We start from the raw sequence: 23,452 nt of genomic DNA, 5'->3' as shown, positions 1-23,452 counted from the left end.
TTTAAATAAAAAAAAAAGAGGAAGCCTGCTTCCACTACAAAGGAGCATCTCACTGTGGGAATGAGGATCCATCTGTATCAATTGCTTCCTCCTGTTCTAAGTGGCAGCTTCTAATTTATCTGATTTTATCAGTGTACTTGTGGTTTGAATTTAGATAGTCTGACTCAATAAGTTACTTTTATAGCATATTTCTAAGAAACCCTCAGATGCTTCATCAGTTGGATTCCTCTTCCTGCTAACAGTGAAGTACTGTGAAAACTTGCCATACCCAGCTTCCGGACTCAGCTAAATCAGGAAACTGGAGTATTCATTTCTTTCTAGTTTAGCAGAGGTTTTTTTTTTAAAGCAGTGTTATTTCTCAGTCATAACACATTTATGAAATAACTTTGTTTAAAACTAGCTAAAATTTAGCGGCAGAGGTATATACATTAAAAAACCCAGCAATCATCACTTGTCTCTAAACTGCTTTAAATGGAACAGCCCCGCTGTTAAGGCTCCCAAAAAGTGCTTCTGCATGTTGTAACTTCAAAAAATAAGCATAATATTTGAAATACGCATCAGCTACTGCTTTGTAAGCAGTATCTCTAGGCTGTTTCTAAAGACATCTAGCCTTGGTGCAGACAGAGAGCAAGCAATTGTTCCAGTGTCTGCTTAAAAGGTTTTAGGTATTATATTAAATGCAGAGTGGTACTTTTAATACTGCTTTTTATACCAAATGCAGAATGTTACCCCACAGTCTTCCTCTGAGGACTATTACATTTAAATTGACCCTTGGAATACATTTTCATTTCTAAAGATACATTTTGATGACTGCAGAGTTATGTAGTGGAAAGGTGGGGTACATTTTTCTTTGTCTTGTTAAGAATGATTTAGTTTTGACAGTAATGTGGTGAAACCAGGGATTTTTTCCTGGTGAAACATGGCGGAATGGAGTTTTGGAACCTCTTTGTGGAAACAAAATTCTCAAAAAAATGTTTAAATGTTCATGAGGGGCACCCGTGTGTTTCTCCCTCATTTCTCTTTTCAGAGTTTTAGCACCTCCTTTTTCAGAAAAAAAAAAGCCCTGGGTAAAACTAATTGATTGAATAAAAAGTTGCCCAGGTTCACTGCCTGACTCTGCCTCCATGGCAACAACCTCATGATGCCTGGAACTGCCTCCAAAATTAGGGCTCAGCAAGGCCCTTCCTCCTTCTCAGTACCTCCAGCAACCCTCAATGATGATGGAATCCTTGTGACAGGAGCTGTGAAACATGTCAGTTTTTGCAAGTGGAAGCAGCCCCCAGTGCCTCTCTCCACGGTCACAGAACCTTCAGCACCAGCCTATGATATCATCATGTGGCATTGAAGGAATAACAGCAGTGTGGGTAAGAAGGGTCCCTCATGGACACTTAAAGCCCAGCAGTAGCAGACAGTGTCTGCCCAACCAGGATGGCATGGGTACAAAGGAGGCACACCAGACCAGGACTTGGGGGATTGATTATCTGAGAGCAGCCTAGCAGTTGATTCCCCAAGAGTGGGCCAATGAAAGGTGTGGGTAGGGCACACTGGTGTGAAGCTGGCATTGGAAGAGGGTGGTGCTTCAACTGCTAGTCCAGGTTTTGGCCCAGCTAAAACATGATATAAAACACAACTATTTATTGCACAGTGCACAAAAATATAGGATTAAAAACCACATACATAGAATACAAATTAAAGCATTATGTACATACAAGCCAATTTGTTGCTGTATACTATGTTCTGAGCTTTTGTTTGTATCCTATGTATGTGATTTTTAATCCTATATTTTCATAATTTGATTTTCAGGTTGGTTTTCCCCCCTTCTGTTGTTTCTAGATTTTGGCCCATCCAGGGCCAGGGTTTTTTGCCGAAGCTAATCAACAGGACAGGAGAAGCCACATATAAAGAGGCCAGGGAAGAGTGAATGGGATGTTGAGCCTGAAGCAGAGGCAGAAGCATTTCTGAGGGAGCAGGGCAGATCTGGGTGAAATACCCTTATCTCTCCCCCTTATTCTAAGGCCTGGGGAGACTCAGGATAGCAGAACACAGTGTCTGAGGGACGGGGGGTAGTGCTGGTGAGGGAAGTTCCTCACAAAGTGGGTCTCACTTGTGAATGTTTCTGGATACATAGGATTTCCCCCCTGAGATTATTGGGACCCAGAAGACTAGTGTTATGTGTGCCCAGATTTGATGTCCATGAAAATAGTCACTAAAGTTATGTGTACATACTGAATCAATTCTGGTATATGCAGTATCACTTGGTTGTTATCCCAGCACATGGAATATGTTACAGAGCCAAAGGAGGGGAAAGATGATATGCTAATGCTAATACAAAATTCCTTTGTTTCATAAAACACAGAACAAAAGCCTAACATGTATAGATTTCTGGATGGATGGAAAAATAGGTAAAAGGATGAATTGGATGTTGTGATAGGTTTTCATTAAATATTTAATTACTATTATAACATTTACATGTAATATTAAAATGCTGTGATTTTTATAATCACATTATCAGACATTATGAAGTGAGACTGAGACTCAGAGTATTTATGAACATTGTTACATTGCTATTTATTGACTCTGGAATATGAAAAAGCACAGTTAATTGGGGACTGAGTGGTCCTGTAGGTTTTGCAGTTGCTTATGTGATGCTGCTTCTTGTTCTCTGAGGTGCAGTAAAGATAAGGGAGCTGTGGCAATCAGTGATACTCTGATTCTCAGTTTCCACCATACCTCTGGCACGTCCTCCTGTCCCTCTGTATTATTCCCAGTACTACACCAGTTACCTTTGGCCAAATAATGCTATTTGTATCTAAAGGATAGTGCATTTATTGTTTATGGGGCGCTTTTATAGAGAAGGCCAGCTCCCTAGTTGTTTTAAGTTTGGCCTCCTTAGGCCCAGGGATTTCCAAAAGATTTTGTGAGCTGGAACGCAGTGCTCTCTGGGGAACATATGGAGAGAGGCGGTCCCTGAGGTAGGCAGGTCCTCAGCCATATAGGGCTTTATAGGTGATAACCAGCACCTTGTAACGAACCCAGTATACAATTGGCAGCCAGTGCAGTTCCTGCAGCCTACGCCGCACGTGTTCCCACCGAGGAAGTCCCACTAGTAGCCTGGCTGCTGCGTTCTGCACTAGCTGCACTTTCCCCGTTTGGTACAGGGGCAGCCCCATGTAGATATATGTATATATAATATATATGTATATATAATATACTATGCATATGAATATATAATAAAATACTGGTGATGTAACAAAGGTAATGTATTTCTTGTATGATGTGGTCATGTTGTGAAGAGACTGGAACTTGTGGGGGTTCACAGAATCAAAGACCTACATGGATGTGAATTGCCAAAGGATCCAGAAGGACAACATTTAGACATCTGATGGCTGTGTATAACATGTAATAACATGTAATAACTAAAAGTAGGAAAACTTCTGTGACTGATGACTGTCTTTCAAAAAGTCAAATAATTACATTAAACCAAAATATAAGCATGAAGATAAATTTACTGAAACATTGATATTCTGTCAATATTGGACTAACAAGCAGAAGGACGCAGTGCATTCATCCATTCTGTTTCCAAAGTCTTTGCTTTAGTGTGGTATCCCACTACTTTGTATCCAAAGTTAATGGGATAAGACACTAAAGCAAAATCCTTAGATACTTTGTATCCTAAGTTCTACTCCCCTGACCTCTAAAGCAAGGTTGTGGAGAAGGCTGTAAGGGGAAATATGGATAGGTATGCTTTTTGTATAGAATACTTTGCATTCTGTATCAGGATAAATTTCATCTCCAGCGTTTGTATTTTATAGCATCATTTTACTAGCAAATTTTCAAAAAAAAACCCCTAAAACATGTTGCCTTCTAAATATTATTACTTTCAGCTGTTTATACTTACTTTTTCTATCGGAGGTTTTGATGTCTGAGAACTTGTGCATTTTGAATGCTGTGCAGAGCTATTTGGAACTAGCTTTCCCAAATTGGTTTTATACCTGAAACGTCTATAGACCGTATTTACAATAGTGTTGTATTAAATACTAACTGGCCTTTTAAACCTTTAAACTTTACCTTCTTTATAACTTGACTCCATTATGGTGATGGATTTTGCAGTATTGACTGATATAAACATCTTTTTATTTAGATATTTATACCTGGCTTTTCTCTCCAATAGGGACCAAAAGTGGCTTACACTGACCCACTTTCCTCCATTTCATCCTCACAAAAATCCTGTGACTGGCCTAGGAAGCTTACATGGCAGAGTGCAATTTCACACCTGGGTCTCCTAGTTTGACACTAACTACTACACCACAGTGTGTCTATACTATGCATTTTTAAAATATATTTTAGGGCTATACTTTGGCATGTTGCCAGAGGGTTGAGTAGTTCTTGGTAGTGTGTCATTTTATTACTTAAGTTGTTCTAAATAAATGACTGGATTTAGTGAATCACAATTCATGATAGAGCGTTCAGTAAATAGTACATTACATACTACATAGTTGATTCACTAGCTAAGTCAGAAGATAAAATTATAGATCAGCTATATGTAGTTTATTCTTTCTTAGGTATCCCTTGCTCATAGTACAATTATAGCCCATTGAAATGATTATAGTATACAAAAGTTAATGTAATTGCTCAGATCGCAGGCTCCCACTTTAGTGTTATCTTGGATATGTGATGTGCAGGATCTTTCATGACATATTTGTCAGACCTGTTTTTCATTGAAAAATAATTTAAACGTACAAGATGTTGATCCTGCTGTTCATAATAAATATTTCCATAGATTCTGGTATTTTATATTGATTAACTAGAATAAATAACAATTGGATGCATTTCTGCTTTGTTTTACTTAGAGAAAGTGCCAAAAAATAACTGAAATATGCAGTTTTCCATATAATTATGATTATATAACTTCAGCAATGGAAAATTTTTTAAAAATTAGTAATTGCTCCAAAAGTATATAAAGGAATATGAGCTGGCTGATTAAGGACCAATTTCTACAATATTACAGTCATGCCAATGCATAGGACGGAAAAAGGAAAGGTTCCCTGTGCAAGCACCAGTCATTTCTGACTCTGGAGTGATGTTGCTTTCACAATGCTTTCGTGACAGACTTTTTACGGGGTGGTTTGCCATTGCCTTCCCCAGTCATCTACACTTTTCTCCCAGCAAGCTGGGTACTCATTTTGCCAACCTCAGAAGGATGGAAGGCTGAGTCAACCTCGAGCCGGCTACCTGAAAACCCAGCTTCCACCAGGGATCGAACTCAGGTTGTGAGCAGAGCTTAGGACTGCAGTACTGCAGCTTTAACACTCTGCACAACGGGGCTCTGTTATAATGCATAGGAAGGAAGTGACTAATTAAGGCAAGTAGAAGTTGCTTGAGAGAAGGAGGAGGAATATTTGAAATGCTCTTGGAAGCCTAGGTAGGGTTTGCTAGGCTGCATGGGACACACTGGTGCTATAATTGTGTGTTGCATGTTTTGTTTTTTAAGCTACATGCTTGGTCAGGAAATACTGCATGTCACATAATAGGCAGCCAATAATATCTGGGTTTTTTAAAAAAAGAAAACCTCAGTTTAAAAAATTATAATAACATAAGAGAAGCCATGTTGGATCAGGCCAACGGCCCATCCAGTCCAACACTCTGTGTCACACAGTGGCAAAAAATTTTATATATACACACACACTGTGGCTAATAGCCACTGATGGACCTGTGCTCCATATTTTTATCTAAACCCCTCTTGAAGCTGGCTATACTTGTGGCCGCCACCACCTCCTGTGGCAGTGAATTCCACAAGTTAATCACCCTTTGGGTGAAGAAGTACTTCCTTTTATCCGTTTTAACCTGTCTGCTCAGCAATTTCATTGAATGCCCACGAGTTCTTGTATTGTGAGAAAGGGAGAAAAGTACTTCTTTCTCTACTTTCTCCATCCCATGCATTATCTTGTAAACCTCTATCATGTCACCCCGCAGTCGACGTTTCTCCAAGCTAAAGAGTCCCAAGCGTTTCAACCTTTCTTCATAGGGAAAGTGCTCCAGCCCTTTAATCATTCTAGTTGCCCTTTTCTGGACTTTTCCCCCTCTTTTAAAATAACCTTTTTAGCCTCCAGGTGGTAGCTGGAGATCTGCAATTACTGTTGATCACCAGACAATTATTTTCATTTCAAACTAAATGAAAGCATTCCTGATCTTTTGTAATGTATGCCTCACTCGTGGCCTTTAGTAGTGAATTTGTTTCCTGTTACCTGTCCCATTCCCAGTGGTTGGGGGATCTGATTTAGGGTTGCTAGCCTCCAGGTAGGCAGCCCTGTGTGCAGAATGATAAAGATGCAGTACTACAGTCAGAGCTCTCTGCTCATGACCTGAGTTCGATCCCTGTGGAAGCTGGGTTTTAGGTAGCTAGCTCAAGGCTGACTCAGCCTTCCATCCTTCTGAGGTCGGTCAAATGAGTACCCAGCTTGCTGGGGGGAAAGTGTAGATGACTGGGGAAGGCAATGGCAAACCACCCCGTAAAAAGTCTGCTATGAAAACGTCATGATGTGACATTACCCCATAGTCGGAAACAACTGGTGCTTGCACAGGGCCGTTACCCCCCCCCCCTTTTAAAATAACCTTTTTAGCCTCCAGGTGGTAGCTGGAGATCTGCGATTACTGTTGATCACCAGACAATAGAAATAAGTTCACCTGGAGAATATGGTCACTTTGGAAGGTAGACTCTATGGCATTATACTCCACTAATCTCGGTCCCCAAACCCGGCCATCCCCAGGTTCTATCTCCCAAATCTCCAAGTATTTTCCAACCTAGAGCTGGCAGCCCTGTGTTTTGGAGAGGAACAAGGTTTTGCAGGAGATGCGCTTTCAACTGGTATGCAGAGATATCAGTGTATTTGTGGATTCTTAGTGTGAGATCTGAGAATGGAAATAATGTTTGATATTAAAACTCTAAAAGTGGTTGCTCACAGGGAAAATGTTAGTTCCAAGATGGCAGCTATCTACATCTTAGAATATAGCAAGATGCAGAAATTACAAAAAGATCTAAGGCAAATAAGAAAGCAAAACCTTTAACTTTATACTAGATCCTTCTTTTTCTTCAGCAGGAATCCATAGCACATTCCTAATGTTTAGAGAGGTTTGCAGTGCTGCTGCTAAGTTAAAGCAATGGCTCAGGACTAGCTTCATCTCTGTGACTTGCCTTTTCCTTATGCATGTCATTTATATACCATACCAAACCTTAGATGGCATAACAGTTGCAAATAAAAATACACGGAATATAAAAATTTAAACATTGGAGATAAAATCAAAATGAAACTGATCTTACAGATGCATTCATACATGGTCAGATTTAAATTTAAGGATGTCAACCAAAAATTTTGCCACAGCCTCGCTAACCTTCCCCTCAGAATCGTTCAATAAATAATAACAGGGTGACAGAATAGACAAATCTGAGGAGAAAGAAAGCTTGCAAAATAAATCTTTACGGAGATTATGATAAAAGGAACAATCAAGCAATATATGCTGAATTGAGTTGGGAATATTCGCTCCACAAGAACAAAGTCTGTTGCCTAAAGGGACTCTATATCTCCCTTGTAAAACTTTGGAGGGAAACGCATTTAGTCTAGCCAACATAAATGCCCTGTGATGACTTGGAATGGTTAAGTCTGATAGATAATGGGGCATTTTGCCGCAGAAAGCATAAAGACCTAAGGAAGCTAGGGAGCAAATATAAGGGTCTGTTGGATGTAGTTTCGTTTCCTCCAACTCCAGCAGTCTCAATTTAATACATCTGAAGATATGACTCATCAGAAGTAAAAAAATCATCAGCCTCTAACCCCAACTGGTTAAGCTTGGACATAAGAACTGCTGACCAGGATGAAATATATGGGTCTCTTTTCATACAATCAAGAAGGCTGTTAGGATCTGTTCTAAAGTGAATTTTGAGCCAGAATTTAAACACTGCAATCCAGGCTTTTGTCTCCACTAAAGACTGACCCATTTCAGAGCAGAGAGCAAAGAAGGACACACATTTTGGCATACCAAGAATTTGTCTAAAGAATGAGACTTGAATGCCCTCCACATTACTGGTAAATGCTGATATCCATATAGGGATACCATAGAGAATTTGGGCTAGTGTTTTAGCTATGAACACCTTAATTGCTGCCGGAACTAATTGGTTGCCCCTTGCAAAAAAAACCTGTTTAACTTGAGCAACTGAACATTTAGCCAAGTTAACGGTGGTGTTACGATGTGAAACCCAGCTTAATTTGTGATTAAAAATGATCCCCAAGTATTTAAAAAATTTTGTTTGCTCAATTGTTGAGTTGCCAATAAACCATCTCTGTGGGCGCCAGCAATTTGAAAAGACAACTACTTTAGATTTGGCATAATTGATAGAGAGTGAATTACAATTACAGTAGTCATAGAAGGCATTCAAATATCTTTGCAGGCCCACACTTGTGCAAGAGGATGGTAGTATCATCGGCATAAAGTAATAAGGGGACCACTCGGCCTGCTAGTTTAGGCAGATGACCATTAATAGGGTTAGCTTTATCTCTGTGACTTGCCTTTTCTTTATGCATGTCATTTATATAGGGCTGTAGGTGCTAATTGTTATTTAATGTATTCAGGGCTTTTTTTTAAGCAGGAACGCACAGGAATGCAGTTTCAGCTGGCTTGGCATCAGGGGTGTGTGGCCTAATATGCAAAAGAGTTCCTGCTGGGCTTTTTCTACAAAAAAGTAGTCGCGTTCTGAGAAAGCTCCTCAGGACGAACTGCAATTTCGACCTTTTTAGGGGCCCTGTGGGGTCGCAAAATCCTCCAGTCGAGGAGGAAGACAGGCAGGAAGAGCGAGGGGAATAGTGGGGAGACCCGGGAGGAGTTTCCCCAAGTGTTCTACCTCTTTTCTTTACTCTGAGGTCGAAAGCGCCTATCGGCGAATTAGCTCCAGCCACCGGACGAAGGGAGGTGACCGTGGTCGGCGGTTGAGACGAAGCGGCGGTGAAAGAGAACTTTTTATCTGTTTCCTTTCCTTTCCTTACTGACTCCTGTACTCGGACCGACGAGTGTGTGAATACTCTGAACTCGGAATTATCGGAGTAGTGACCGAGCCGGGAAGAAACGGAAGATATAGAGGGCCGAGCCGAGGGAACGACGCGCGGTTTGACTGCGGGCGGAGGCGGAGGTCGAAACGCAGAGGTTCAAAGAGGGGACCGACAGGAAGAAGACAGGGTGATGGTGGCTGGAAAAGGAACCAAAGCGCATTGACGAAGGCAGAGGAAAGAAAGACTTGAACTTTCGGTTTATTTTTCACTATTATTCATCGCCTTTGGCTCTTTCCCGGAGAGCTGGCCGGCGTATGGAGGGTTAAGCGGACACAGGACGTAAGGACGTTAGGCGTGCTGACGTATTTGACGCATGGTAAAGGACGGGAGACCGGAGTCGGAAGAATCGGAAGACCCAAACAGCTGTTTGTGCTTTTTTTTTTTTTTTTTTTCCCCTGGCTTCTGAAGGGAAAGACGCTGATAGTGTATACATAGCTGCCTGGGAAAATTGAATAGGTCTGTCACTAACTCCCACAGATCCCCAGGTGTGAGGCATAATTGGTGCTGCAAGATAGCATAGAAGAGAGATTACTGTGTACTGTGTATTCAACATTATTTAAAAGGGCTCTCTTTATTGTCCTGTGCTTAGGTCATAGACTAAGTAGGGGAAGTAGGGGAAACTTTGTCATATTTTTTAAAAGTGCTAAAGTGCTGGAGGTGACTTATTGTTATTGATAAATTACTCAGGTTACTCAGGTTAACAAACTACAATGTCACAACTAGGGAAAACAAAATTTTCCCCAGGACAACCCAAGACGGTGGGGTCGGCACTGGCACAGGACGCATTAAAGGATATTCAATTAAATTTTTTAGAAGTAGTAAATCAACTGAAGGAGACACTTACAAAACAGATGGAAGAGGTAGTAGGTAAAATAGAAAGTCTTAATCTTAAATTTAATGAAACTAAGGATGATATATCTGAATTGGTTAATGTGACTAAGACAATAGAAGGTAAATTCAGACTTATGGAAGACAAAGTGGAAAATATAGAAAATAACCAGGGGAAAATTGAGGTTAAATCTATACAATTTGAAATGAATCAGGCAGACTATGTACTTAGATTTTTAAACATACCAGAAGATAAGAATGAAAATTTGGTTAATTTAATGACAGAAGCCCTCGCGGAACTGTTATCAATGGATCAAGCTGACATTGAGAAGGAATTTGACTGGATTCGCAGAGTTAACACCATTTATGCTAAAAATAACGGTCTTAACAGAGAGGTCCACCTGAGATTTGTCCGTAAAATTATTAAGGAGAGAGTATGGAGGGAAGGAAGAGATCAACAGTTGGTTATAAAAGGGACAAAAATAAAGATAATGAAAGAAATCCCATGGGCAATTAGAATCAGGAGGAAAGAGTATATGCAGCTGGCCATTGCTTTACAGAAAAAAGATGTATCGTATAGGTGGTTGGTCCCCGAGGGATTAACGTTTATGTATTCAAATAAGAGATTTAGGATAGACTCACACACCAAACTTGAGGATTTTACTAAATCCTATAGTCTTAATTGGCAAAAAGGAAGTTTTAAAGGGAGAGAACCAATAGAAGGCACGACACAGTTAGTATTAAGTGACCCAATAAAAGAACATCAGCTTTTAGATTTAGAAGATCAGGAAGAGGGGGAGGTTCCCCAAACGGAAGATTTAAAAAGGGAGACAAGGCTACAGAAAAAGAAAAGAAACCAATAGACAGTCCAGAAGCAAATATGGAACACACTTTAAAGATCATTTCGGTTAATGTTAATGGTTTGAATTCACCTTCAAAAAGAAAACGGGTATTTTCTCAGTTGTATAAAATGAAAGCAGATATATTATGTGTTCAAGAGACTCATATGCGGAAAAAAGATGAATCGTTATTAGTCAACAAGAAACTCGGCAAAGCTTTTATAACATCGGAGGAAACCAAAAAAAAGAGAGGATTAGTGACGTATGTTAAGGAAGGACTACAGGCGAAATTAATCTTTGAGGGTAAGGAAGCCAGAATGCAGGGAATTGAAATTGAAATAATAAATAATTCAAAAAGGTTCCTTTTGATTAATGTTTACGCTCCTAATGAGAATCAGAGATTATTTTATAAAGAGTTGTATACCAAGGTGAGTGAGGTCGAGTCTGAAAACTACTGTATTATAGGAGATTTTAATGCTGTTGAAAATCCAGAGGTAGATAGAAGTCAAAAAAATGGTAAAATGAAATTTAAGACAAATAGGAGTAACACCTTTCCAGAAATTTTTTTAAGATTAGTCGACGAATTTGCTTTGGTGGATGTCTGGCGTACCCTAAACCCCAAAAGAAGAGATTATACCTTCTTTTCAAACAGACATCTATCGTGGTCAAGGATTGATTCAATATGGATTTCATTGGGTCTAATGAAAGCAGTTCAGGAAGCAGAGATCCTCCCTTCCACAATAGCAGATCATTCCCCTATTATGTTATCGTTAAGCACTCCCAAAAAGAAATCGGGTTGGAGAATGAATATAAATCTGTTGAAGGATAAGGAATTTATCCGATATATAGAGGAGGAACTGAAGGCTTTCTTTTTGATAAATACACAAAAAGGTGTATTGCACTCAACAATTTGGGAGACCAGTAAAGCCTACTTTAGGGGACTGGTCATCAGCTATAGCGCAAAAAAACGACGTGCAGAAAGTAAAGAGTTATTGAAATGGACTGATTTAATTAAAACTAAAGAAACCTTGTCCAAACTCAACCCTACTGTGACAGAGCTTAGGTCTGAAATTAGATTATTACAACACAAGGTACACTTAATTTATCTAGAACAGATGGAGAGAAAGATAGCTTTTTCGAAAGCGTATTTTTTTGAAAATGCTAACAAACCAGGTAAATGGTTAGCCTATAAGATTAGGAAAGAGAGAGAAAAGAAGATGATTAAAACATTAAAGGGTCAGAACGGGCAGAATACTTCAGATTTGGAGGTTATGAAAGCGATTGTGCAAGATTTCTATAAGGAATTATACACAAAAGAAATCAGAAATAAGGTGGAGCCGGGAGACTACCTTACGACTAAGATTCAGAAAAAATTAACACAAGAGCAGAGAGAAATACTTTCCGGGCCAATAACAATGGTGGAATTAGTAGAAGCGTGGAATAAAATAAAACGTAATAAGGCAGCAGGTCCGGACGGCTTACCCCCGGAATACTATATATGTTTCAAGGATAAGTTAGTAGACCCATTTAAACTTTTAATAGAGGAGATTTGGAATACGACCGTTATCCCAGAATCATGGCGGCATAGTAATGTGGTTCTCATCCCAAAACCCGGTAAAGAGGCAGATGATATAGGGAATTACCGCCCCATATCTTTATTAAATATAGATTATAAAATATTTACGACTATATTATCAAACAGATTAAAGATGATCTTGAGGGAAATCATCCATCCCGATCAAACGGGATTTTTACCAAAAAGACATCTCCGAACAAACACCAGATTGATATTTGATTTTTTAGAATATTTCGAGATCAACAGAGACAAACAATTAGCACTTTTATTTTTAGATGCGGAGAAAGCATTTGATAATTTGGATTGGGATTTTATGTTAGACCTCTTTGATAAATGTGATTTCGGTGGAAAATTTGTAAATAGTATCCGGGCTATATATGATAAACAATATGCAAAATTTATAATTAATGGAGATCTGACGGAGGAAATCTGTATTAGTAAGGGTACAAGGCAAGGTTGTCCCCTGTCCCCATTATTATTTATTTTTACGTTGGAACTGTTAATGGAGACAATCAGGACTGACAGAAGAGTCGAGGGTATAAAAGTTAAAGGCCAAAATTACAAATTGCTAGCATACGCAGACGATATGGTCCTGGTTCTGCAAAACCCATTGGAGTCAATTGATGTGGTTTTAGATCATTTAACAGAATATGGGAGAGTTGCTGGGTTGAAAATTAACACAAACAAATCAAAAATGTTAACTAAAAATATGTCTGAACAAGCAATATCAGAACTTGAAAAGAAATCAGGACTTCAAAGGGCCAGGAAAATAAAATATTTGGGATTAGTAATATCGGAAAGATGTAGCACTATATATGAAGATAATTACGTGCCCACTTTGAGGGAAATAGCGTCCTCCTTTAAAAAATGGGAAAATTTGAAACTATCATTTATGGGGCGAGCCTCTGTGCTTAAAATGGTTATCCTCCCCAAAGTTTTATTTTTATTCCAGACAGCAGGGTTCGCTGTGAAAGATTCGTTTTTTGCAGACCTTAATCAGCTTTCGAAAAAGTTTATATGGCAGGGAAAAAAACCAAGAATTAGTTGGAAAATACTTACTGATAGAAAAGAAAATGGATGTATTAATTTGATAGTAAATGCATATGTCTGATTGAACCATAAGAAATGTAAAATAGAGGTATTTCCAGAAATGCAATACTGAGCCTGAGACTTCAAAGATATGCTGCCAGTCTGAGTAGACAGTACTGACTTTGATGGAACAAGGGTCTGATTCAGCATAAAGCAGCATCATGTATATTATGTCATGTATTCTTTGGGGAAAAGAAAAAAGAGCCAACCCCAATACATTCTTCCCCCATCATCCTGTCTACAACAACTGAAATGAACTTCTATAATTTTTTTTACTACAGTAAAAGCATTGTTATTGTTGAATTATAAAAATTTGTAAAAATGTTTCTACTTTAGTTGCTTTAGTAATTCTTTAAAAAAAACTTTTGCAGAATGGCCAACAAATTGTGGATGAACCCATGGGAGAAGAGGAGATAAATCAAACAGTGAGTAAACTATGAATGTTCACATATTGCTTGGATATTGTCCAGCCCCAATTTTGGGTGAATTGGTAGATATTTGTACTATTGAAAATTAAGGTTTCATTACACTAATATGATTAAAAATATTTCTGCCATACAGTATTCTAGAAAAATTGATTCTGAAATTAACCTATCAGTTATGCTAGATTTTTATTGCAACATAGACACGTTTTGGAGTTTTCATTTTCAAAAGCTTTAGAATGAAATTTTTTTAGGGAAAATGTATAACTGAAGTCAAGAACCTGTGTCATGGCCCCACACATTTTAACAGCAAGACCCATATAGTTAGTATGGTGTGATGACAACGTAGCACATGGCATGGGCAGAGGTGATACCAGCATGTTGTAGTCTAAACTTTTTGCATTCTGTTTGAATGGAGGGGGATGCAAGTTGAGATGACTAGTTCATGCCCTTTTGAAATTGCTTAGAGGAGCTGGCTTTTTCTTTTTTTTTTAATTGATTTACGATTACTTAGATCTTTAATTGTTTTTAACCTTAGAGTGTGCATGAACTAAGCCTTCCGTCTCTTTTCTTGGTGCTAACTGAAGAGTAAGTGCAATACAGTGCAGAGTTCGACTCATGTAAACCTGAATTACTGACAACTGTGGAAGTGATTTAAGCACACACACTCAGTTTTCCCACTGACACAGTAAAACTTGAGGTGTTAACTTGGGCTGCATTTAGCCACTGCAGCTGTGCTGCTTCCTTTTGTTTTGTTTGTATTGCATGAGCTCTGTGTCAAAGGAATACTTGCTGTATACAAGTGAAACATGTCTATGGGCATATTTGAACTTTAAATTTAGAACCTCATCTTCAGCTGTTTCTCTTGTGAGGTGTAGTGCAATCAGGTGAGAGTAACATTGCATGATCAGCAAAAGCATAAAATTAAGTGTCCATGAGCGAACACAGTTTAGGAAGTTATCCTAGTTGTATTTCTGTGTTTTTAAAAGTGCACTGTCACAGGAAGGTCATGGATATAGTATTTCCATCAAAACCTGGTTGCCAGTGTATGTTAAGACAAATTATTCAGTTCTTGATGGAAACCTAGCTTGACTTAATTCTACAAAATCTTTAGTGTGTAGTGGTAAATTAAAGCTTTCTCATAAGCCATCTTTTATCCTAATTATTTAGCACTATGGAATCTGATTTAAGAAGTATGTACTGTAGTTTCTTAAATATTATAACAACCAATGTTCTTTTTAGTAAAGCAAGTAATTGTTTGCATTGTACCACATTGTGTTACCTCTGCTCTTAAAACAACTCTGCAAAAATGAACATTTAAATTGTTAAGTTTGAGATTTCTGATCTGCCTGAATTACATCTCTAAGGTCAAAGGCACCTGCAGCTCTCTCTGTCCCTTAATTCTGGCTTGTCATGCATGGTCTCCCACTGCTGCCCTTTGGCTCTGTACTGCAAATATTCCTTGCCACATTCCACTCTCAGCATTAACCTTCCCTTGTTAAAAAGGCAAGGGGAATTCACACCAGAAATAATGGGCTGGGAAAAGCACACACAAATCTGCAGCTCAATCCTTTAATCAGTTAAATAATTGGGAGCATGCTGTGTGCACTTACCAGCTGTTATATTGTCCACTATGTCATTTGACAGTTGGTTTTAGTGTGTTAAACTTTAATGTTCAGACTACAAATATTCAAAATGTAAATACTCCTAAAGAAAAAAATGGGCAGACAATCTTAAAAGCATGTTAACAATACTTCATGTATCTGGTGAATGTCAAAATTAATAATAATATTCTTCATTTATAGTCCTTTCTAAATAGATTCAGGGTGGATTACAAAATATGAAAAGTAGAGCAATTAGGCCTCAAGGGCCTCAAATAAACAATGCAGCAAGGCTAGTATTACAGAACTGGAAAACAGTATAAATGAAAAACTGTCTAAGGCAGGGGAGTCAAACTCATTTGTTATGCCCAGAGAAAGAAACTTTATAAAGGTGATCTCAGATGCCAAATGGCAGTAGCAGGTCAATAACAATAGCAAGCTTGATTGGATACGATGTTATATGCAGAGAGGGAAGAGGCATGGAGATACCGGCATTGGTAATGAGACAGGAAACCTAGATCTCCATTCCATCCAGGAGAATTCAGTCCAGGAGGATGCAAAGAATATATGGACATGTCTAATATTAGAAACTACAACATTCAGTTGCTGACCTAAAAGTAGCAGTGCTCTTACAAAGGAATTTCAAAGGGAGGTTAGAAAGAGAGACTGCTGAATTGCAGTTAATAAGGAAGCTCAAGGCAATGCATCCTCCAGGACTAAATTGAGACCTAGTTTGCCTGTGCTGTTATCATTTGGCAACTGAAATCCCTCCAACTTTATTCTCTCTCTCCCCCCTCCCTCTCCCAAAGAGGAGGAGCAGCCCTGGAGAAGGAAGCAGAAGCTGTGTGTGTGTGTGTGTGAGAGAGGCTTGTTTTTGTATTTCTCCCGCTTGAAGGATCCACTGAACTCTGTGTGTGAAAGAGATAGGCTTGTCTTTATATCTCTGCTGCAGGAAGCAGCCACAGAGCTGTGTGTGTGAGAGAGAGGAATGCGGGAAGGGAGGCAAGAGGCAGGAAGCAAAGAGCCACTGAAGGAGTTGGGGAAAAAGCAAATTATGGTGCAGTTGCAGAAGGAAGTTGCCTGTGGGCCAGATCTGAGCCCTGCAGGGGCCGGATTCTGTCCATAAACCATATGGTCTAAGGCATGACATACCATAGTAAAGAAAGGGGTCCTAAAAGAAAGCATGTCACTGTACAAAAGGGAGGTGATATGTACAATAACATTAAAAATGCTGTCACATCTTTCTGTGCTGTAGTATTGTGATAGAGCACATAATGCACATAATGGTAGAGAGATTATTCAATTAGTAGAAGACGACAGTTCTTAACTTGTAATTATGATCATGCATTAGTTTAAATCTGGCTATTTATCAGATGTGTATAAATTTATCAGTGTTGTTGTCTGTAATATATTGGTAAAATATGCTTTTTAGTCAGCTGGTGCATCGCTTAGGGCTAAGCAGTGAACCAGGAAGCTGCTTGTTTGAATGTAGTTTATACCATAAACTTGTTACATGACTTTAAGCAAGCCAGTTTCCCTCAGTGCCCCATAGCTGCAAAGTATGGATGAGATTCTATAATACATAAGTAAGTACTTTGAATACTCAGAAGCACTATGTAAAAGCGGCTGGATGTATTGTGCTGGATTACAGTATTGGAGAGACTATAGATTTTTTCTTCTTTTGAATTTAGGCCCTAAGCCAGGGGCTCCCAGTATGGTGCCCACCAACATCTTTCTTGGCACTTGTCAAGTGTTTTTAGAAAGTGGGGTGGAGGTGGCCTTTTGAACAAAAGGCTTCAGATTGGCCATTGGAAATTTGCTTTCTGTGAAGACTTTTTAGAAGTTAATTTTAAAAGCATCCTGTTACATAGAGCTTTTGCCTGAAATGTTAAAGAGTTGCTAACATTATGCATGACCTCGTTCACTGACATTTTGTGTCTGGCTTTATCTCTTGTGGCAGCCATTTAATAGTTACTTCCCCCACACTGTCATAGAATTCCAAAGGCTCCCACAGCCTGAAAAAGATTGGGGACACCTGCCCTAAGTACTGACTGCAGTGGTTCCAACTCAGCTCTTCACAGGCCACCATCATTTCCTACTCAAGCAAAGTGCTCTCAAGCAAATGACTCTGTCCTGCTCAGAAACTAGGGGAAGGGTCGTTCTGGTTTTGGGAAATACCTGGTATTTCCTGGTACTCCCAAACCCTCTCTTTTCCTTCAGTAGGCAGCCATCACATCTTGATCTTCCTCTTTTTAACTGATCCTCACCAAAGAAGAGCTTTCATGCTGGCCAGATTTAATGCCCTACCATCGGCCATCCTCTCCGGAAGATACCACAGCAATCTTAGACGACGCCCTTGTAGCCAAGGAGTCATCGAAACGGTCTCTCATGTTCTTTGGACTGCTCTTTCTATAGCAGTCCACGAGCAAGATACTTAGATGCTCTGCTTTTTGACCATCAAGGCCTCTCTGTCCATGCTAAAGTTCGCTTTTTACTCCACGGGAAACACAACTTTGTCACCACTCACGTGGCTTGCTTTTTACAGGTTGCGATCCAAATCAGAGAGGCTTTTACTCATGTATAGCCCACAGCTATTTTATGTCATTTAACTTTTGCTGGTTTTTCTAAGCTTTTACTATATTTTATAGTGTTACTATCGGTTTTAAAGTATACTGTACTCTTACATCTTGATCTTCATACCCTTCTGGTACCAGAAAGTGAAGGCAGGACTTCCCTTTGCAGAAGCTGTGCTGATTTTCTCTCAGCAGGCTTTGTCCCTCTGTGTGCCTAACAATTCTGTCTTTGATTACAGTTTCTGCTAATTGACCTGGAACAGATACTAGGCTAAATGCATTTGGTTTCCTGGTTCCCTTCTGGATCCATTTGCTGCTCTCCGGTCTTTTGGTACAGTAGCTGAATTTACTGCTAGTTACTGATAGGTTACATATGTAGGTTAGCAGATCAACTATCTCATATCTAAGTTCGTTAAGAACTCTTGGGAGTATGCTACGAGGACCTGGTTTTTAGTTTTCCCTGTAGGTCTAGAACTCCATCTCTGGTCACCTCAATTTGGTTCAGACTTCAGACTCTCTTCCTGAAAATAGAGACTGTGTCCTGCTCCACATTTTTGACAGTGAACACAGAAGCCAAAAAAGTCATTTAGTTTCTCTGTCATCTCCTTATGCTTAAACTTCTCGATCTCTGTATATTTTTTCTTCTTTGTTTATTTTCAGCTAAGCTCTTATAATTTTTAAACGCAGAAGCTGAATGTTAAATTAATACTAATTGTCGTGCAGCCCTTTTTTACATTACATGAATGAAGGCCTAAGCTTGGATGGCTTCAAAATTGCACTCTATCCTGAAGTTAAAACACCGTTTGACATGTGTTGGGACATGTGTAATTTTACACAAATTAATCAGTCTATCAAGCCTTAATTTTGGACAGAAATGGCCTTTAAACTGCTGAGAGAACAAAAATATTTTTGAAATTCTTTTGACTTGCAACTTGGTTATGGTCATAGGTTGCCAGCCTCTAGGCATATTGGTAAAATATGCTTTTTGGTCAGCTGGTGCATTGCTTGGGACTTGGAGATCTCCCACTTTTACAACTGATCTCCAGCCAGCAGAGTTCAGATCTCTAAAAAAAATGGCTGCTTTGAAGGGTGGACTCTATGGCATTGTACCATGTGGAGGCCCCTCCCCTCCCCAAACTCTGCTCTCTCCTGGATCCACCGTCAAAGTCACCAGGTGTTTTCCAACACAGGCCTGGCAACCGTAGTCATGGATGAATAAGTTATGGCGACTTTTATTGACCAAAATTAAATTGGCAAAGTTGTGTGATATTGTTAATAAATCTACTTTTGGTGACTAAAAATTTTCCATCCCTTTTGTCTAGGTTCTGTGTGTGGCATAGTTCTAAATGTAGTGAACAAGTCTATGAAATTTTCTGACACTCTCTTTCTTTCCTTAAATGTGACCAGTTAATGAAAAGCTTCTGGATTCATATAACACTTTAGCATCTGAGCCACAAATATTGTTTGTGTTATTTTTGCAAAACCAGCATTCCAAATGGCAGTTTAATTTTACTAATTTTCTTTTAAGGGAAAAGTGTGTCTGTGTATTTGGATGTAACAACAAAACATGGAATCGTCATCTTAAGAATTTCTTTCCTGATCTCTCCACCAAAAGTGCTTGAGGCAGTTGACAAGAGATAATACAGTACATCAGTGGACATCACTATAAACGAATTGTGTATTTAAATATGGCACCTGTAAAATAGATTTTATTTACATTAAGGCAACAGCAATAACACTAAATTTCTTAGCAATATAAGACCAATAGTAGCAGGAAGAATAATAATAAATCCACATAAAGTCTCGATAAATAAATACCTCTTTATGTCGGAATACTTGGCATCAGGCAAATGCCTGTTGATCACTGAAGCCCCATCACCCATCTTTTTTCAGTCAATAGTAGTAAAGTATTAAAGAAGACTGCAACTACTCTCTAAATTAATATGCTTCATACAGGTTTCTGTTTTGTCTATCAGGAGTCCTGTGCTGCTGATCTGTTCCTTGAAACTGACTTGTAAATAAATAAATAAATTTTCTTGATTGTTAATATATAATTCCTGCCTCAGTACCATATTCTGTTTGTGCACTACAAAACTTACCTTACAGCAGTGAACACAAAGCCTAGGCACTTGCTACGTTTAGAACACCTGGCATCTGAGGGGAAGGTTTACAGTTTAACATTTCTCCAGAATTGTAGTGTGAGTGATAGAAATGGGCTATTACACAAGCCTTGGTGCAATTGCCAGCCACCTGGGATATTTGAGTTCCAGAGATGAGCCAGAATATCAATAGGAGCACCAGTCATGTCAGCTGGAAGCTCCCCAAAACCTTGTAGGAATTTGTCAACATCAATCACCCTGTGAAGGTGGACCATTTTAAAAGGTTCTTCACCACTGCAGCAGTTTAAGAGTTCCTGACAGTGTAAACCTTACAAAGCAAAGATTGGTGCACAAAAGGGGGAGGGTGGGGTTTAGGAAGGGGAGAGACCTTGCAAGGGAATAATCCATAAAGTCTACTTTCCCAAGCAGCCGTTTTCTCCAGGGGAACTGATCTCTGTCACCTGGAGATCAATTGAAATTCCAAGGGATCTCCAGGCCCCACCTGGAAGCTGGCAGCTCTGGGGCTTAGATATTTTGGAGCAGCTTTAAGGTTAGGGTGGCTAACAAGTCCCGAGCCTCATTCATTAACTTGACGTCAGCACAAAGCCATTTTTTAAAGCTTTGTTCTTATGCATGTGTCTTCCATGCTGTCCAGAATCACTGTCCACTTCAGTACATTTGTCCTAAGACTTGAGCATGTTATGCTCAAAGAAAAAATGATAGATTAATTACCAACAAAAATGTTGATGTTGCAAATCACATTTTTAAATTACTCCTTTTTTTTTACTGGGATGGAGGTGCAGGAGCCCATATGAAAGTAGCTGAAATTATCAGAAACATGCTTTAACTTGTAATACAACTATTTGATTAGAATGTAAGCCTTTGATTAAACATTTTATTCATGGATTTAACAAGCTAAGTGATGGAAATGTTTCTTTTTAAAACCATTTTCTATATTTCAAAAGCTTTTCCAGACTTTTTTTTAAACCTCAAAGCAGCCCATTTCACAGGGATGGGGTTTAGCTGCTTCTGCCATGCAACACTAATTATTTAGAAAATAATAACTGGTAAATATTATTTTTACACCTTATGTGCCTTGTTTAGAAAGATACCTATGTATTTTATTTTACTTTTATCTTAAAATAATTTATTGGTTTTATAACTTACGTAAAATAAATATTCTTCTAGACTTTTTCCTTCATTGAGTGGAGGAAAAGAAGAACTTGTATAAGAAGGATGTATGCCAGCCCTGAGTCATCTTTTAAAAAAAACACTATATCATCACTGTGTTCCTTTGGCCCTGCAGAGCATGATTACTCTGTGTGTGTGTCCTCTGAACACCTTGAAACAAAAAGAAATTTAAGTGTCCTACTAATGGGGAAAAAATTGAACTCTTCTGTTTGTTATTATAGCTACTTTGTGAAGTGTATAATTTGTGTGTTTCAAAAGGTGTGCTAGATTTCTTTAGACCTTGTGCTATTGCATTTTGCAAGTTCTATTTAATGTGTGCGCAGGGCTTTTTTTGAGCAGGAACACAGTTCTGACTGGCTTGGTGTCAGGGAGTGTGGCCTAATATGCAAATGAGTTCTTGCTGGGCTATTTCTGCAAAAAAAAGCCCGGCATGTACATGAAACTGCTGGTGGAGACTGTCTAGATTTTTTGAATGACATGTTATCAGGGTGCTTTATTTTTTCTTTATATACTTAAATGAAACAGTGGACATTATGAAAAGGTGTTTGATGCCAGAAATGGGGTGAATAAGAGCCTGTAAATTCCATCCAGGTAAGACCAAGGTGCTCTTGGTTGACACCAACAGGTGCTCCTCAGGAATGACCATCTGCTTGACAGATGAGATTTGCAGCTTGAAAGGTGCTATTAGACCTGTCAGTGCAATGGATATCCGGAACATCTTTATCACATAGTGTCTAACTAACCACAGTTGGTTCACCAACTGTGTTCCTTTTTGGAACAGTGAGATCTGAATGATAATACATTTCCCAGTCATTCATACTTGATTACTGAAATATGTTCTGTGTGGAACTGACTTCAAAAACTTCCAAAAACTAGCTAGTGCAAACTAGAAGATTGCAAGCTGATACATCAGAACAAGAATGTATTTTGCCAGTCTCAAATGAGCTGTACAAACTGCTGGTTCACTATTTCACATTGCTGTTGTTTGCTTAAATAAACAGGGACTTGGCTACTTAAAGACTTCTTCCTCACAAATGAACCTACTCAAACATCTACATCAGATGCTTTGTTTCATGTGTCTCCGTTTACTAAACCGTGGCAGCGGTTATAAGGGAAAGGATTTTTTCTGTTATTGGAATTTCCTCCCTACCACTGTACATCTGGCATATTCTTTATATTTTAGGACACAAATTAAAAACATCTTAATCTCCTGGGCTATTGGTGATTTGTGTGGCTGATTTTCTTTCCTTATGTAAATTGATCGGGTTGTTAGTATTGTATTAAAATTTAACTGGAAGTTTTTTGTTTGTTCCTTATTGATGATGCCACAGATTTGTTTTGGTATATTCTTTCAAACTGCTGTGAGGTGGTATACAAACAATTTAAATAAAAGGGGGAGAGTCTGCAGCATTTTTTATTATTTTACTCTGGTTTTATTAGTTTGAAAATTATAATTTTGTTGTTAACTGCCCTGAGCCCAGCTATCAGGAAGGGCGGTCAAAAATCCAAATAAATAAGTATAATTGTTGAGAAAAGGGACGAAAGAGTGCCTTGCTTTGAATAAAACAAAATGTTTCTGGGGCAGCAGAAACATGTTTATTTTTAGTGGTAGACGGTTCAGTGTCTGGATTTTTACCTTTAATGGTCACTGTGGTATGGGATTCACATACATCTCAGATTGCTTCTCTTCATACAAGCCACATCATTTACATTATGCATGGGCATTCTCCTTTCCAGCTTACTACATATCTTGCCCTTTATTTCTGTTATTTCCCTTCTCCTGTGTCTTCCAACTGGTGCTTCCCTCTGCTACATGGCTTTTGTTTTATCACTTTCCATCCTTGGCTGAGCTTGAAGCAAGAAAATCTTACCACAAATCATGTACAGATGCTTAACTATTGGTTGTTGTGAAATAATGCAATCTTGAAATTCATTATGTGTATATATGGCTTAGCATATTTTGCAGAAACACAGAGTAGATGGACTTTGATCTAGATTTGGACAACCAGGTTCAAATCTTTGCTTTATTAAGAAGCTCACTGGGCAGCATTGAACAAGTTACAGTCCCCCCAGTCTACCCTATTCTGTAGTGTGTGAGGTAGTGTTGCCAGCATCTGGAGGTGCCTTGAGATCTCT

At 38.9% G+C, this 23,452-nt stretch overlaps 1 protein-coding gene across 2 annotated transcripts in view; it reads left to right on the top strand.

Annotated features, from left to right (window-relative positions):
- RPS6KA3 (ribosomal protein S6 kinase A3) overlaps positions 1–23,452 on the top strand; it is a 61,108-nt gene that overhangs the window by 2,388 nt on the left and 35,268 nt on the right. For both annotated transcript variants that reach the window (XM_060234053.1, XM_060234052.1), the window contains exon 2: positions 13,802–13,855. In XM_060234053.1, coding sequence (XP_060090036.1) covers positions 13,802–13,855 — 54 coding nt within the window. The remainder of the gene's footprint in view (positions 1–13,801; positions 13,856–23,452) is intronic.

The sequence above is a fragment of the Heteronotia binoei genome, chromosome 3 (genome assembly GCF_032191835.1).
Source record: "Heteronotia binoei isolate CCM8104 ecotype False Entrance Well chromosome 3, APGP_CSIRO_Hbin_v1, whole genome shotgun sequence".
Lineage (NCBI taxonomy): Eukaryota > Metazoa > Chordata > Lepidosauria > Squamata > Gekkonidae > Heteronotia > Heteronotia binoei.
Note: the sequence above shows the minus strand (reverse complement) of the source record. Positions and strands in the feature narration are given on the sequence as shown.